The 18,755-nt window shown below is 33.3% G+C and overlaps 1 protein-coding gene across 1 annotated transcript; it reads right to left on the minus strand.

The window, feature by feature from the left end:
- Positions 1–295: 295 nt before the first annotated feature.
- Positions 296–14,497, minus strand: LOC149409396 (protein gone early-like). Its single transcript, XM_089649863.1, has 7 exons — positions 14,402–14,497; positions 13,803–13,987; positions 12,119–12,232; positions 11,234–11,413; positions 6,001–6,208; positions 1,185–1,261; positions 296–1,084 (listed from the first exon to the last, which is right to left on the minus strand). The coding sequence occupies exons 1-7, from the start codon at positions 14,489–14,491 to the stop codon at positions 1,000–1,002; spliced, it is 939 nt and encodes a 312-aa protein (XP_089505989.1). The 5' UTR covers positions 14,492–14,497; the 3' UTR covers positions 296–999.
- Positions 14,498–18,755: the final 4,258 nt, after the last annotated feature.

The raw sequence follows: 18,755 nt of genomic DNA on the forward strand, positions 1-18,755 counted from the left end.
TTTGTCCATATAAAAACTCAATTCTATCGAGAAAGGCATACAAATACAATATTGGATTGAATCATCGGTAAAATATTGTATTTGTAAGCCTTTCTCGAAAAAATTAAGTCTTTAAACAAACAAAACTATTGATTCATATTCATATTGCGTATATACGGGCGCAAACAAATGATTTGTCTTAATATTGTAAAACAATACCTTGCAAAAGCGTATTTAAACAAAATTAATTAATTAACGCCATCTGTGAACACGTAGAATACAACGAGCGTTGCGTTTAACCTTAATAAATTCCTTCTTACAGCCCTTACTTTAAGCCGCCTCACTACTGAACTACTACTCAACTATTACTTAAACTACTCAACTACTCTATGGGCGTGTGGACTACTTGGGAAAGACAGGGAAACAAAACAGAAACAAAAACAAAAAAATATATTAAATTTGTCGTAGTGACTTTAATAATATTTTAATATTTAATCACTGGGAAGACATTTTACTATTTAATTCCCTTCAATATTTTCGAAACTTTCAACCACCGAATAGAATAAATAAATAATAAAATAATCTTACGAATTCAAATTCGGAGCAAAATATAAAGAAAAAATCTACAACATATGTACATAATATTACTACAATGAAGTAAGTTCTTAGATATTTTCTCAAAACACAACCCATGTAAATTTATTGCTCTCCTTGTGACCTAAATATAGATGGATGGGAATTTATAGTTCCAACTACCAGATGGTCTTTGAAATGTATGAGGTTCTATTTAGGTTATAAGTATGGTAAGTAGCCTTTGATAAAATCTTTATTAAAACAGGATTACACAAATACATAAATAACATCTCTCAAATAGGCATATAATATTTTTTCATTGGTAACTGCAGATTCTGACATAAATTTCATGTTCATATTTAACAGTTTGTGGTGAGTATTTCTTACATGCCAACTATCTTAGTAGATTCTCAATAAAATTATCCATTTGCGTGTTGACAAAAATGTTTAAAGTACTTCTGCACAAACTTTCGACTTGCCACAGTCTAAATGTTCCTTAAACTTGTTTAGCTGGGACCATGTGGCTTCAAATCTGAAAATAATATTAAATGATATTTTCAATTTAAATCATTCAGAAACAGTTTAATCTTACGTAATTTTAAAAAAAAGTTTTTAAAATGGAAGATCCTTACAATGTTTTTTTTTGCAGCTGAAGATATACAAAGTTTTCCATGATGTTTTTTTGCGGTGAGTCCAAGGCGCACTGGTCCTAAAATAAGATCAATTTAATAAGTAGCCCACCTACCTTACATATCCCTACTTCTTTAATTTCAGCTTTCCAAATCAAAAAATTTGGACATTTTAATTTCAAAGGAAAAATAGGGAGAATGTTTGCCGTATACTGTTTACTGACAATAAAATAAAAGAGTATGGCTTGTAGATCAAAGCCTTGAAATACTACGTATTATAACAAATTAATATGAGCATTAGTTACTCGTCTGAAATATCCATACAAATGTAAAATATCTCCCGATTAAAAATAAATGCCGCTGATGGGAATTGAACCCCCACCTTCTGATGTCCGGTCAGGTGCTCTGGACTACTGAGTTAAGTCGGCTTATTCCCAACCCGCCAAATAATTCAATATGTGCAAGTACTCCAATCGACAATTAAAGCTTATTTTATTTTTCACCTGTAAACAACGATATTTATTTTTGTAGGAAAGCCTATGTTAGTGCTGAATTACCCACTAGATGGTGTCGAGATATATTATATCTACATTTGTGGGTGAAATTATTGACTTGTCAAATATTATTTTTTTATAAGACAAGGATTTTATGAATCAGGTGCTATGGACCACTGATTTCTGACGGAGGCATTTATTTTTTCTCGGGAGATATTTTCAATTTGTATGGATATTTCAAGCGAGTAATTAATGTTTGTAATAATTTGTTATCCCTTGTGCTATGCATAAAAACCTTGTTATAAACATCACTTTATTATTAAATAAATAAAAATAACTTTATAGTATATTTCCAGTAACTAATGAACTGTTTTTGAAGGTGAAAGTAGTATAGAAGAATACACAAGGATGCTTTTCATGCATCATTTGATTACAAAAATGCCTAAATCATGGTGCAAATGTCCATTTCGAATTTTGTAAATATTTTAACTCTTTTGAAACAATATAATAAAAATGAACCAAAGAAATGCCGTGTGAGTGTGTTTCATAACAGAAAAGTCTGACCTTTCTTTGCCTAAATTTCATTATCATCATGAAATTCATATGGAATGCCGATTTACGATGTCAGGAAAGTTTAAGAGAGTCAGATCGTGTGCAAAATAGACTAGAACTAAAAGTCAGTGGCGACACTGGTTTCCATTGAAATACAAAAGCTATCCGGGGATAATGTGCACAAACTTCGAGAAGTGTTTCTGAGTTATGGCAAAAATAAAAAAGATTATCATTTTTTCCGAAATCCCTTTTTTCATAACAAAATATTTTAACATCGACGAATATTTATTTTTTCCATAGAAACATTTCAACTTTTTTACTCGAAAACTGCCTTAAAATGTTAGAATATCGAAAACTTCATTTTCGTTTTTACTTAAGTTTTCATCTAGAATCACCTCCTGAAGTTAGTGCACTTAATCTCCGGACACCTTGTTAAAGAAAGCATTTTTGTAGTTGTCTTCTTTATTATATATAGGATTGGAACAAACATAATTTTATCGGTAAGTAAGGGCAAAATCCTTGGTTAAGCTTTTTAGACATATTCGAATTTTTTGAAAAATATGTGATTGTAAAACAAGCCACCTATAGTCAACATCGAAAAGTTTTTCGTTAAATTGTTAGCGTTCTGAAAGAGGAATATACAAATATTCGTGATGGTAAATATATCTTGTTTAGCCTCTGGCCCCCGATCATCTGAAGTTGGGATAAATAACTAAAATTTCATTGTGCTAAGCTAGAAGATACCCTTTCCATGGTTGAAGGTTTAAAAGCTCTGCTTCGGGGAATGCAATTTCTCATCAAAATCATCTAGTACATCTTTCAAAAACACTCCATAGAGGCTGTTAAATAAACTGGTATTTTAGCTTTCATAAAATATCAAACTACATATTTATTACTCACATTGTAAAACTAAAAGAAATGCTTAATCGGAGTAATCTAAGAAAGCATTTACTTCGCGGATTATCATAATAACAATATAAATATATTAAAAAAATTCAAACTACTTATTTTCATTATTTTTGTTCTACGGGATTCGGAAAGAGCCTTTCTTAATCGTTAAAATATTAAAACAATCATAAAATAAAAATTCTGATAGAGAAACATAAATATTCAGCTGGTAGAATGGGTGGTCAACATAGGTAAGAGGTAATGAGGGAAATTACGGGTAAAATAGAGCGGTTTAACGGAAATATGTCTAGAATAGGCAAAGAATAAAAAAGAACACAGGAATGCCTTGCCAAATATTTGTCCTATTGGGCCTTAAATTTCCAATAGAAAATTGTTTATCAAAAATTATTGTGATGTCGAAATTCATATGGGATGGAGTTCTGCGATGTTATTTATTTATTACTTTATTAACGCCCTTTTTAGGGGCTTTGACATAAGAATAGTAAAAATTATATATTAATACTGTTGTGTTAAATATTGTTTCAAACGAGTATGTCTAACTAACTAACTAACCATCATGCTGTTTCCCGCAGCGGTAGGCAGAGAGGACGGACCATGCATTGTCTCATACACACTCTTCTATTATTCTGACTCTTGACATGGCCCGATTCAAGTTCATTCGATCGTGCAATGTCTTCGTTGGGCGTCCACGACTTCTGCTATCATTCACACTTGCGTTATATATTCTTCTTACACTCCTTTCTTCGCTCATTCGCTCTACACGCCCAACAATCTAAGCGTCCCTTTCTTAATCTTACTCATTACGCTTACATCAGCCTTGTATTCTTTGCAGATTACTCGACATTTCTGAAAAGATCATACGTGGTTTTACCACACATGCGCCTCAGGGATATAATTTCTACAGTATTCAGTCTACTTTCATCCTTTCTCTGCCAGTTCCATGCCTCACTGCCATACATGAGGGTAGGTACCAGTATTCCATTGTGGAGTGCTAACTTCCCTTCATTGGACATGTTTTTGTTAGCGCCAACTGCGTTCAGTCCTCCATTAATGGAGTTACCTGCATTTACCCTTCTTCAATAATATCTCTGTCAGCCTTCCCGTGCCTCGTAAATTTACTTTCCAAATACAAAAACTCATTCTGCTCTATATACTATATTGCATACTGTTTTCGTACTCTCTCTTATAAACACCATGACTCGAGGCTTACTTACACTCATTATTCAAACATACTACGTTCATCCTAGACACGAGATCTTCCATATTGTTGCAATCAGCACCGCATCCTTTCAGATTACTCAAATTCACGCCCAATCCCACCTCTATCACTTCTTGCATACAATTATTCATGTGTAGATTGAATAACCACGGTGACATTACGCAGCCTTGTTTAACACCTTTTTTTATATCAAACCACCCCGTTAAACCACCGTTCATCCTGACACATGCAGCACTTCCCTCATAGAGAGACGCAATGGCCTGTGTGTGATTCGTATTCACTCTATACTTGGACACCACCTTTCATAGCTTTTTTCCGTCGACTCGTTCGTATGCTTTTTGTAGATCAAAGAAAAGTTTCAGGTTTTTTTGCCAGAAACTTCTTAGTGAGCATACGCAATTAGAAGATCGGGTCCATGCACCCCCTTCCACTCATAAAAGTACCTTGCACATCCCACATTTTATCCTTTGTTTCCTTTCTTACCCTTTGAATGAAAATTTTACCATACAGCTTTCCAACTAAGCTTTGCAGGCTAATAGCACTATGTTTCCCACATTCCATACGTGTCACTTTATCTCTGTATAACGGCATGATTACAGCCCTTCTCCAAACTAAAGGCGTATAACCTTCCTTTGAACATTGGTAAAAAAAAACTGCACATCCATTTGAGAATTATACGGCTACTTTCTCCTTTAAAATATTCAGCAGCAATATGGTCGAGACCGACAGCCTTTCCATTCTTCATACATTTAATCGGTCTTTTTATCTCATACATACTGATTCCGTTAACATTCGCCCGATCATCCTATCTGATTTGCCGCTAGAATCACTGTTACTCAGGTTGCTCTCGAAGATTTCCTTAAAATACTTTATGCATCTCTCTTTTATTTCTTCCTCATTCGTCAACATTTTTCCATCTTTCGATTTTATCACTTTCATGCTTCAGTTTTCTGGACCACTCCGGGACCTTTTGACTTCCTTCCAAAACAGTCGTTAATGTTTTCTTGGAAGTGGTGTGTCATTTGGATTCCCTTGTTCTATTCCAGGCTTATCTTTTGCTCTTTCACTCTAACTCTTCTCTTGCATCCCGTATACACTTCTTTCGATCGATCTCTCTCTTCGCTGTAAGCACTACCAGCGCTATCAGACATATCCATGCTTTCTTTTCTAATTCCAGTGTTTTAATGTCATCATCCTACCATACATCACCTTTCTTCCTACCTTGCGTACTTATTCCACACACCTCTCTAGCAGATTCACGAAGACTCACCTTTACGTGGTTCCATGTTTCGTCTATGCTTAGACTGTCCATTTCCTTCTCATTCAATCTCATCTCTGCACAAGTAAGATACTTACTTCAACGGCTCTCAACCTAGAGTCAATTACTACAAAATCAATAATTGACCTCTCGTTTCCTCTTTCCTAGGTATATTGGTGGATACCTTTATCATCGAAGAAAGTATTCGACACAAACAGGTTCCATTTTATTCTTCTCATCGTTCACACCAGTTCAAAAATCTATTTTCCAAATGATAGAAGATCCTTTCCGAAACCGGTAGAGCAAAAATTATTAAAATAAACCGGTATCAGACCAATTTATGTTCATTTTTTCTTTTTTTTTTTTTTTGGAAATTTTGTAATTTACCTGAGCATAACTCAAAGCAAATACTGCGGTATCTTCGTAGACATCCAGGCCCGGAATGTGCTCGTGCCGGTCGTTGGGGTGGATGTCCTTATTCAGTCTCCACTCCATGCCATCGAGAGCGATCTTTACTCCGCTCAAATGTATGAGAGTGTTCATCTTCGTGGTATTAGCGGTGGTGTCGTTGACTCCGAATTTGTACTGCAGAACACTAAAAAACGATATCTTCATTTAAGGATTTCAATGATCCTGGAGTCTACGGTTTCAATCAAAGTAGCAGAAAAGTCAACTATTAAACTAATTTTTAAGTACCATACGACACTGATTCTGCAAAGATTTACAAGCTGCTCAACGTCTTATCAATTAGACATTTTTATGCCAGAGTTACAGATTACAATATACATGTACAAGATATAGAAAGAATACAATCTTACGTTTTATAAATTTTAAAATGGGTTTTCCAGCAATTATGTTGAACTACAATACTCTGTTAAATTATATGAAATGCTCAAATTGTCAGACAGAAGAATTTTCACTGACTTAGTATTTCTATATAAAATTCTAAATGATTTCGTTGAGAGGTATTGCTAGAATTGATAAGCTTTCGGATTCCACAACGTAATACTAGAAGTCAGGATTTATTTCAGTGCAGAAATTCTGGAACTAACTACCATATGTATTCCTCTTTGCCCAGAATACTAATGGAGCGAAACAATTGTACCAAGTCAGTGGACATCTTCAATTTATCTTTAAACAAATATAAAATGTTGTTTTTTTTATTTATTTATTTATTTAACGCCCAGAGGGCTTTTACATGGTTGGTAGTATAATTTTAATTTGACAAATACTTTCAAACATAAAAAATAAGAATAAAATTACATTTGATAAAAGCTATGCAACAAGTCATACAAACACAAGAAACAAAAACAGAAAATTACAGCTTTTTGTTGGTTTACATGATGTGTTTAGGAGTATTGTTGAAATAAATGTTTTAAATGATCCACAAAACTTGCCAAGTTGGTATTGAATATGTCAACATCACCCAAGTAATGATTTTCCATGGTGTGAAGTCGTTGTATCGGAGAGTGGGCAATGTAGTTACGCTTATGTGTGCTGCTGTAGAATATTGTATTTTGTCGTGTTGTTACTGTGGGTGTATGTATGTTTATAAGTTGCAGGAGTTCACAACAGTCGAATTTAGAGTTAAGTATTTTGAATAAGAACGTTAAATCGTTTATTTTACGTCTATCTTCTAATGTATGTATTTTTAGAGTATTTAATAAGAAATTGTATTTTAAGTCTTCGACAGGGATATTTAATTTAAAATTTATAAAACGTAGAATTTTTTTTGTATATTCGCTCAATGTTGTTAATGTGAATTTTATAAGATGGAGACCAAACTACTGAGTTATATTCAATTAGACTTCTTACTAGAGATACGTATAATAGTTTAATGGCTTGCAAAGAATTAAAGTTTTTAGTTGTTCTTAATACGAAGCCTAGTGTTTTCATACCTTTGTTCACAATTTGATGGATATGATTGGTGAAACTTAGTTTTTCGTCCAAAATAATTCCAAGATCTCTCATTTCCGTGACTCTTTCTAAAGCTATGTTATTGATGGAATATTCGAATAAAACAGGATTTTTGTTTCTGAAGAAAGTCAAGGTTTTGCACTTTACTACATTTAAAAATAAATTATTTTGAACGCACCAATCTCTAAACTTACTAATATTTGATTGTAGTATATGGCAATGATTTATATCAGTTATTTTCTTGTATAGTTTGACGTCATCTGCAAAGAGCAATACCTCGACATCGTTGAAGCAATTGGTTATATCATTGATGAAAATGAGGAACAAAACCGGGCCAAGGTGACTACCTTGCGGTAGGCCACTGGTAGCCCGGAAAGCTTTCGACATCCAAGATTTTATTTTAACGAACAGTTTACGATTTGACAAATAGCTACTAAACCATTTTAGCATGTTATCCCTTATTCCTAGAGCAAATAGTTTTTGGATTAGTAGTTTATGGGATACTTTGTCGAATGCTTTCGAAAAGTCTGTATATATACAGTCGACTTGTTTATTTTCTGCAAATGATTGTATAATGAAGTTTTGAAATACCGTTAAGTTAGTTGCGTTGGATCTTCCTTTGATAAAACCGTGCTGTTTTTGATTAATTAATTTTATTAATTTGGGATAGATTTCATCAAGGACCAATGATTCAAAAAGCTTTGGCAGTACTGACTGTATACAAATGGGGCGATAATTAGCTATGTCAGTATCGTCTCCTTTTTTGTAGATCGGTGTTATGAAGCTAGATTTCCAGCAATCTGGAAAATGTCCAAGGGACAAGAGACGGTTAAATAGTAATGTAAGTGGTTTAAATAATGTATTAGAGCATGTTTTGAGGAATATTGGTGGAATGTTGTCTGGGCCAGCGGATTTGTCAGTGTCTAAGGAAAGTAATTTTTGTTTGCAACACTTTTGTGTGATTTGGCAGTTTGTTAAGTTTGTGGTCATATTAAATTTGTATTCGGGTATTTTATCATCTGGAGTGTCTTCATCATATACATTTTTGAAGAAGTCCGAAAAAAGGTTTACAGAATCATCTGTGTATTGTTTGCACTGATTCCATTCATATGCATTATTGGCGGGTAGTCTGTGTTTTCATTGTTCATTTTTTTAAGAAATTTCCAAAGGTTTTTGGATTTAAAGACAGTGTCCTCGACAGAGGTTATGTATATTTTGTAACATTGTTTGGAAAGATCTTTACATTTTTTCCTAGTTTCGCTAAAGATTATATAATCATTTATGGATTTACTTTGTTTGAATTTTTTGTGTTGACTCTTTTTTTGCTGAAGAGAGGCTGTAAGCTCTGATTAAAACCAAGCCGGGTAGGTATAGCTTCTTGGTGTGTAAAAAGGTACATAGAATTCAATAGTATTAGAAAAATATAAATAAAGTTTATCTAACGATTCATCAACGCTTTCATCGGATAAAAAAGACCAGTCTGTATTTGAGAAATGGGAGTTAATTGAGTCGAAGTCGGCTCGTTTAAAGTTTAGGACGCTTTGTGAAGGTTTCCTTCCATTATCACATGTCATATTTAATTTAATGTATAGGGGAGGATGATGATTATCTATAGGTAGAAGTGGATCATTTGAGAGTTCAACAGACATTTTAGGATAGTTTGATAAAGCTAAGTCTAATAAGCGATTGTTACTGTTATATATAAAATTATCTTGATGAAAGTTTAGAAAGTTTACCATGTCCAAAATTACACGTGCACAATCGTTTTCACTTTCGTTTATGATGAGACCACAGTTATTTGCTTTCCATATTAAGTTTGGTAAGTTATAATCCCCAAGAATAACAATTTTCGAGTGAGGATATTTTGATGAAATTGTTTCGATGTCTTGACAGTGGTTTCTATATGAGGGTCAGAAAGTGGTGGTAGATAGACCGTTCCAAATATAATTTTCTCGAGAGGAGTCGTTATTGGCACAAAAATATGTTCGATGTTATTGTGTTTCGTGGTTAATTTTCTTGCTGACAACTTCTGTTTTATTGCAATTAAAACTCCTCCACCTCTTGACTTGGAACTTGATCTGACGTTTCTGTCGCAACGAAATACTTTGTAGTTAGTAAGACCGAGTTCAGTCGATTTGATTTCCGAGTTTAGCCAGGTTTCCGTAAGTATAATGATGTCATGATGATGAGAAGGTAGAGCTGCTTGTAGGTCATCAAGTTTTGATCGCAGTCCGCGGATGTTTTGATAATAGATTTTTATGGTTCTGGTTCGGTTAGGTGGGATTTCTTGAATATTTTTGTAACTTCCTAGTTTTTTGGTCGATTCGGCACGATTCGGGGGGTGGAGTTAATGTATTTTATGGTGACATCTTCACCATTTTCTTTCCTTTTTTCCAGCTGAACCCTCAGATCGCTCAGAAATTTTTGTTGCGCTGGTGTTGAGTCGGGGCAAATTCTGACATTGTTCTTGAGAAGACTTCGTTTGCTTAGAATATTTCTGGATTGTGTTGAATTTTGTAGTTCTATTTTTATTGGTCTAGGCTTGTCATTTAATAATTTTCCAACCCTATAAAATTTAGAAATATTTTCATTTGCTGAATTGTCGATTACACCGATTATACTGGTGACAGCTGCCTGGTCATCCCAGATCCTGCCAGCTTCTGTCGCTTTAATGCTTTCGGGCACATTGCAAATAATAATATTTTTAGATCGCACTTGTTGTTCATTCATTTCCGAAATTGCCTCGCAAATATTAAAGTTGTTTTGAGAAGGATTTGCTCTAATATCCTTGTATGCGTAGTTCACCTTCTAAATTAGCAGTTTTGGATAAAATCAGTTATGGCACTTAAAATTTCACATGCAATTGGGGATATTTTAGAGATTTGATCTTTGTTAAATTTGTTGGCCGGATCAAAAAGTACTTTATTTAAGGCATTGACAGCTATTTCTGCTTTGGAGATGAAATTTTGCACATCCATTGTGAAACGTTTAAAAATTCACTATTCACTGCTTATCACTGTTGGGAGTCGATGATTTATTTTTGCTTTTGTTGACACAGTACACAAGTTCTTCCAATGCTAAATACTGCTATGTTAGTAAATAAGTGCTGCTTGTTAATATTCGATAATATTTATGTGTAATAATTCATTGTAATTAGTTTAAATGTTTAATTTTGACGGGAGTAGATCAAAATATGTTTGTACTGTCAAAAGAGTATTGTTGTTGTTAATGAAGCAATTCAGTTATGTACAATAAATAATGTATATTTCTTAATATTCTCGGGTAAAAGCCCCGAAAAAGGACGTTAATAAATAAATAAGCCAGTAAGGGCCGCTAAAGTAAGTTCATTGGTCCTAGATTCCTACTCTTCACATTAGTTTTTTTTTGTACTAGCATCGAAAGCTTCTGTGAAACACATTAAAAACTGTGATTTATTTTACTGTTAATAGGTCAAATAAATTTTTTGTCAATTTTCTCACTCAGAAAAGATATCTTGATGATCTGATCATTCACGACTAAATATTTGGGAAGGTATGCAACGGCCGAGTTTTCAAGGCACCAAGGAGCCAAGAAACAAACGCGCTAATAACCTAACAAATAACACAGCGCCTAAAGCTGTTTGGCTCAGGGCTAGCCCTGGCAACAACTACACGGGGTAGTCCAAAAAACCAGGGAAAATTATTCCAGAAGATATTCAACTTACTTTTGCAAGCAGTGCTGAGACAAATTGGTCGCCTGTATCGCATAATTTTCAATGGATTCGTCAACAGGAGACAGATGACTGTCGACTCTAACATCCGGCATCTCCAGCGGGTCAGTGGATAGAACAACGCCGGCCATCGCAATGCTTATCTGCACTCCGAGACGACCGTACTGTATGGATCTGTGCACAGATATATAATAAACAAATATTGACAACTACAATTTTACTGTACTTGTATGTTAAAAACATATCATCGAATAAAAGGACGCAAAATTGAACTAAACACACAAAAGAAAAAACTGTGCAAAACAAATATATCACAACAACAGGAATTTAAAAAAAAATGCAAAAATATTATATACATGTGAACTTGTTTTTGATATGAAATATCGCTACGCCATTTTCGCTTTATTAACAATTTAACTACAATTTTTGGTTACATGCTAACTTAAAAATAAAACATCATTATTTTAAGAAATAATTATAAGCCTAAAACACCTGTTTAAATTGAAAAAATCTTTCGACAAAAAATACATGCCGCCGGCGGGAATTGAATCCGCAGCCATCTGGTTGACGATAACAATAATAATGATTGATAATAAGTGTTGCTTAAAAATTATATGTTATTCTTTGTGATATGAATAAAAAGCTTTTACCGTAAAAATTAGTAAATCATTTTAAAAAAATATCATAAAAATATAGTTTGATTAAAACAGTCTTATCGTAGTAGCGAGTAATATTTAATGAGTTGTTCGTGTGATTTAATGAATTCAATACAAAGGGGTTTTATTGTAAAAAGCTTAAAGCATTAATCATTACAAATTTGACATGTTTAAAGTGGAACATCGCATACATAAATAATAAGAGCTTTAATCATGTACGTACATGGGATAGTTGGGATGGTAATAAGGTGGGTTGGCCAAAAGGCGGGGCACAACGATGGCGTTGCGAGACTCGTAGTACTTTACAGAGATCATATCTGGCGATGGTGGTATCAATCTGAAAGTGGCATTAGAGTAAGCACAATTTGTATTGATTAAATATTTCAGATAAATACGGGGAATTGGGTTCTACCTAGAATATATTTTACTGTGAATAAGATTCAAAATTGCCGTTCTTCAAGAAAGTGTGGGGTTTTGAAGCTTGAACGGTTCCATGATAACTCAACACAGTGAATATTCAACACACCTTTAAAAAGTGATATAAAGTCATTAAAAACGATGAAAAAAAAGTAAACCTAACCTAACCTAACCTAACGTACTTAACTCAGTTAAAAAAGTTTTTGTTTCATCACTTTCCATGACTTTATATAACTTTTCAAAGATGCGATGAATTATCATTTTGATGATTTATCCGGTTACCAGCTTGAACAATACATAACAATACACATTTGTTAGTTAAAAAGTCGTGAAGTTTTTAAACGGCAACCATTTTTAATGTAAAGAAAAGTAATATCTTTTTGGTCCTCGTAGGATATATTATAAATCAATTTTCCGGTCGGTGGCTGAGTAGTTATCGCTTTCGGGTCCCACCGGTTAAGGACGGTGTTATACCTCGAAACATATATTTTCGAGAGTGAATGAATGAAAAATATTCATTCTAGACTTGCAGAAAAGTCAACGATCACAAATAAATAAGATAATTTTAATTATTGAAGACAATATTAGCGACTTCTAAACGAAAATCTGAAACAGAAAAGGATACGGACACATCTAGAACTAGGTTAGGTTAGTTAAAATTTTAAGGTTTTACTCACTAAAGATATTCCAAAAAATGAATATTCATACATAAAGATAGATAAAAATGTAAAAATGTGCGGTGAAAAAATGAAGACAGTGTTGGTAGTTCTTATTCAAAGTATGATATAGTTAAAAGTGACCGAAGGGGATAGGGTCCCATTAGCTCAGTGCTAGAGCGGTGTCCCGCCAAGACAAGGGTCCTGGGTTCGTGTCCTAGATGTGACCGTATCCTTTTCTGATTTTCCTCTTTCAGATTTTCGTTTAGAAATCGCAAATATTGTCTTCAATAATTAAATATTAAAATTTGAGGTTTTACTCAGTAAAGTTATTCCAAAAAATAAATAAAGATAATTTTATCCAAGACACTGTCTAAATTGCACTTAGTTCGAGATGAATCTTGCGATCATTCATGAAGATGGCAGCCAGTAAAAAAATGAATTAAGAAAATGAAGATAGTTCTTATCCGTGGTATGATACAGTTTAATATGACCGAAGGAAATAGGATCGGATTAGCTCAGTGGGTAGAACAACGCCCTTCCAAGGCAAAGGGTTCAAGTCGTAGATGCGACCGTATCTTTTCCTGTTTAAATTTATGTTTGAGAATCGCTAATATTGTCTTCAATAATTAAATATTTGAGCCTTAACTCCAGTTATTCCAAAAATATATATATTTTTTAATTATTTTACATTACATGGGATTTTCATAGCTCAATAGTATTTACAATATTCGCTGAACATTTTTTCTATCCCAACTATTTTTGGAGTAAGTTGTTTTATTTTATTAATGTAACTAACTCCTCGTGAGTTCAATTTCAAATATGCAAATTTACCTTTCTTCTGATTTCAAACTGCTCAGAAACGTTATCTGCATTCTTTCCGTAGCAAATTCAAAACCAAACCTTACGTTTTGAAACAAATTGTGCTTTTGAATTGACAAAGAAGAATAGTGCTCTTTCAGGTATGCGGGCTGAAGGGTGAATAATGGCAGCTCTACCTCGAGCATCATCACATCCACCTGCAAGTTAAGTTATAAATAGAATATCGGTAACTGGATAAAGCAGAAAAACATGTGACACGTGATAAAATAATAGCCTAGGTATGATTAGCTAATTTTTCGATAGGTTAGGTTAGGTTATTTTGCTGTTGTTTATTTTTTCTGTAATTTTCTTCAATGATGATGGACAATGTAATGCTGTACGAATCGTTGGAAAAAAGAAGGAGGTAGCGCAACACGGCAAAATACCCAAAAAATAAATCAACCTTAAAGTTATATTGCTTCATTTAATTATAATGGATAGCCAGAAATTGATAGCTACATAGGTTTTTATTTTGTGTACAACGTAGCCAAGCATCTTTTTTTCTTCGAAATGATAATAAATTATTCACCAGGGTCATAACGTTGAGGATATTTACATTATAAATTTATAACCTTTTGTAGTAAATGGGTTTTCAGAACTTTGTTAATCCAATGCGCCTTTTTGATCTTGTTCGTAGTTGAAATTTTTAAGGCCGCAAACATATTCTGTATCATGTCGTGTTTAAAATCATTATTTATCTGTCTATCTGTACAATTCTCAACGATCGCATTGACTGCCAAAGGAAGGGTTTTGTACAGAAGCGCTGTGCAGAATTCCCACCTCGGAGGTTGATACGAAGAACCTGAAAAGATATTCCGTCAAAATTATAAGTTGACTTTTAATATTGTACAATTATAAATAATAATTAATATATTGGCGATAATATGTACTCTTCTGCTATCCAAGCTTTATTTGAAAATTATGTGAACTCTTTTCTTACATACAGCAGGAGAATGGGTCATAACAATTTATGTAGCGCCGGTATTACGCGGCTGTCATCTGTCAAAGTGACAGATTCTATACAACGAAATGATATTCCGCGGCAGTTCTGATCTTTCCCTCTTTCCAGAGTAAGATTATAGCATAGTGTGTCACCTCAACATAAAATATGTACATTTCACGCCCAAGCGCAACGTGTCTAAGGCTTTATAAAAAACACTCAATATATACAGGGTGTTCAGGGGTAAAGTGCGCTTACTTTTGGAGGTGATTCCACGTGATGATAGAAGTAAAAATATTAAATAACCTTTTTTAATTTCCCTTACAAAAATATTTTTCCATAGAAGAATATTTATTTTCCCATACAATTAGTTCACCTTTTTACCAAAAACTACCTTACACTATTAGAATTTCGAAAAAGTTGTTAACCTTTACTTCTAAAATGTAAATGAATGATATTATCACACTATACAGTTAAAAACTTTTTTCCTTACTCCAGCATAATGTGTTTCAATGAAGGAAACACTATCAACTTGTTAAAAGAGGAATTATTACGTAGTTTGATAATCTTATTGATGTTTTAACGTAAAGAAGCCATGACTAATAATACTTTTAGTAAGCATATCTACATCTAAGACTAACCTGTCAAGTGCGATACATATTCATGGAGTACATATCTGAATGGTTTTGACATGTATGGCAGATATTCTCGTACCATTGTCCAAATCATATAATTGTTCAGGATGCTGTATTAAAAGAAAAATTATTAGAATAAGCATTGTTAAATATTAAATATTTTGATTATTCTATATACATATAGTAACTCTTACATAACATGAAATATTTTTTCTAGACTAATGCACATTAATATATTTTTATGTATTACAAAACCTTTGGAGATATCCGTCATAAAGCGAAACCATCAGGAAATTAATGAAAAAGTGAAAGAAAGTTATAGGGTGCAATGCATATAAAAGTCATATGTACCTACTAAAACGAAATTCCACCACGATTTTTTGCTTTTCAAATGTTTCTGACTTTCGATGGAGTTATAGGCCATCAGTTGAAATTATGGATAGGGGATAGTTGAATTTATATATAAAATTTTATTGATATGAGCAAATTTCATACTTATATAGAGGATTGGAGTCGAGTTCAGACCTAGAAGAAATGAGATATTGAACGGAGTGGAAGCAATTTTAGATAAGGCTTGATAAGATAGGATATTTGTTTAGATAGGGAGAACCATAAAAGATGTGATCGAAAGTTCCCACTTTTCAAACACGGAAAGTATAATCTGGGGAGTCAAACACGTAAATTCAACAATATCCAATTCTCGTTCGAATAAAGAAGGGGGAACAATTTTTACATTTGTAAAAATGTGGGAATTGCTGAAACCACGGTTTTTGATGGTATAGTACTTTGTATTGAGGCATAGCAGGCTCCCTTGGATTGACTAGCTATTTGCCAACACTGTCTATCTTTTGAGGATGAAAAAAAGACTGAGAGGGGATCGTCCAAATATGCAAAATGTCTTTTGCATATTTGGACGAGAGGGGATCATGCGTATATTCAAAATAATCTTCAGTGACTATTCTTCAACTAGTGATAACATGAATTAAAGGTTTAAAAATTAGACACAATGAACTTCAACTCCATAAAATATGTATGTGAGCGGACATAATATGAAACATGAAAGATACTAGAGGGCTGCTAAACCATGGTACCTTCGATCTGTGGCAGATATTACGGCTGATAGGTGGTCGATGTAGAAGCGCGACGGGAGCAATATTTTTGTGGAGTCGTTGATACGAGCTCGGGGGAAGAGGGCGCTTAAAATGCTTTGAACCGGCAACTGAAACATTTTACAATATGTATTAACATTGTGACTAAATTATTCTTATTTAGATAGTTCAATAATAACATCTAGGGGTTTGTGCCCGTTATTTACATCCAGTTAGTATCTACTGTTAATATTTGTTTCAGTTGGTTAGATCAGTAATCTCGATATCAAAATTCAAGTTTAAAAAGTAACAGCTAGTCTTTCTTTATGATTTCTTGGGTTGAACAATATTGTTATAATCCTTCTTTTCCTTGAATTTTTTTCAGAAAATAATCAGAAAGTTGTAATTCTAGTAAGAATAAACGGACAGTAAATAATGTATACTTCAATACAACAAGTAAATAAAATAGGTTTTGGATAATTATTTCGTATAGTTGTATTACATTTAGTACGCTTTATGCACAGACAATATAAATTATTGTACTTTTAATCAAAATGCCCAAAATGTAATACGAAAACTGGTAAGAGTGTTGCATCGTTATGGTTTTAGAATGAAAATTTAATAGATTGATTTTTCATCTACGTAACGGCCACAACACCAACAAGATTCGAAGCCCTGCACCCACGGAAGAACAACATCCCACCGACTGAGTGGTCTTCTTCAGGTCACCCAGAGTCACGAGATGAGGTCCCAGGGTCGCTAGCTCCGATCTCTGTGGGGTGATGAAGGCCAGCCTCTGCTCGTAGCCGAACACGTCGTCTGCGAATATCGCCGCATCCCGGCTGTCGGCACCAAGGAGAGATACAACATCTCGCATCAGGCGCTTGTAGGCGACCACCATCTGAAAATAATATGTTTTTACTATACTACTACACCACAGTATCTTTTTTTTTTTTTTTTTTTCATTGTACAACAGAACATTCGTTCCAGTTACAGTACAATTTTACAAACAGTATAATTTTACATCATATCAGCATTTGGGTAAGTGACTCTTCAATAATTGTTTTAGGTCGTTTAAAGAACAGTCATTTACATCCAAATTCTTTGCTAGTTCGTTCAACAGCACCACTCCCCTCGTCATGCTATGCTTTGCCAGGATGTCGGTTTTGCCTTTTGGTAATTTTGCCTTCTGCTTTTAATAATTGTAGTGGGAGATTTTCAAATATTCTTTAAATCATTATATTCTCAGATTTAGCCAAGATTAATGTATGAGCAAAGTTTCATTTTGTTATATAACAAAACCTATTTAGCCTGTACTAATATGTCCTAATCTTCTTGAAAGAAAAATCACAGTTCAAACAGACAATTAATGAATTTAACGTCCATGAAGATTTTTCGTAAAACATCATGTTTATTTGAGAAATGGGTCACCAATAAGAGATCTAGATATTTACCGATATTTATTTTATTTATTTATTTATTTATTTATTTATTTTTACATTTATTACATACAAGATATACAAATATAAAAGGAAGCTTTGACTGTCCAACTAGGAAGTTTCCCGTTTTAGGACAGTCAAATTGGCAGGTTGAGTGTACATAATTCCAGGTAGGTACATGTAAAATATAAAAATAAAATTAAAATATAACATATAAATGTAAGAAAGAAAATATTTTTTTTAGGAAATTACAATTTAGCAGTAATAAACAATAAAATCCAGATAGGTACATGTAAAATATAAAATAAAAATATAATATATCAATGTAAGAAAGAAAAATAAAAATATATTTTTTAGGTAAATACAAAATACAAAATCGAAGAAATCAACTCAGACTACGTTTTTTAATAATTTTTCGGAATCTGTCCTACCTAAGTCTAATAACCATTTAGTAATTTTAGTACCGAAGGCTGATAATTCACACAGTTTAAATTGATAGGGGATTTTGTTGTATATTTTTGGTCCCATATAATTACCAACATATGAATTAATGTTAACTTAATATGTTATTGCACATTATGATATACTAGCTGACGAGTAGCTGGCGTTGCTCAGGGTTGCGAATGATTTGGAGTAAAGTTTTGAGGTTGTGATGTCTGTGTAGGTACCTAAAAACTGGGTGCATTTTAAGGTGAAAATAATATAAATTTACTTTACCTGCCTACCTAACATTCACTTCCATATCATATATTATCCTTTCATTTTAGATAATATAATGAGTCTTCCTCGGGCGACCCCGACTTTTTGTACCATTCAAACCACTC

This window comes from Hesperophylax consimilis, chromosome 31 (genome assembly GCF_061612785.1).
Source record: "Hesperophylax consimilis isolate HC1 chromosome 31, BYU_Hcon_1.0, whole genome shotgun sequence".
Lineage (NCBI taxonomy): Eukaryota > Metazoa > Arthropoda > Insecta > Trichoptera > Limnephilidae > Hesperophylax > Hesperophylax consimilis.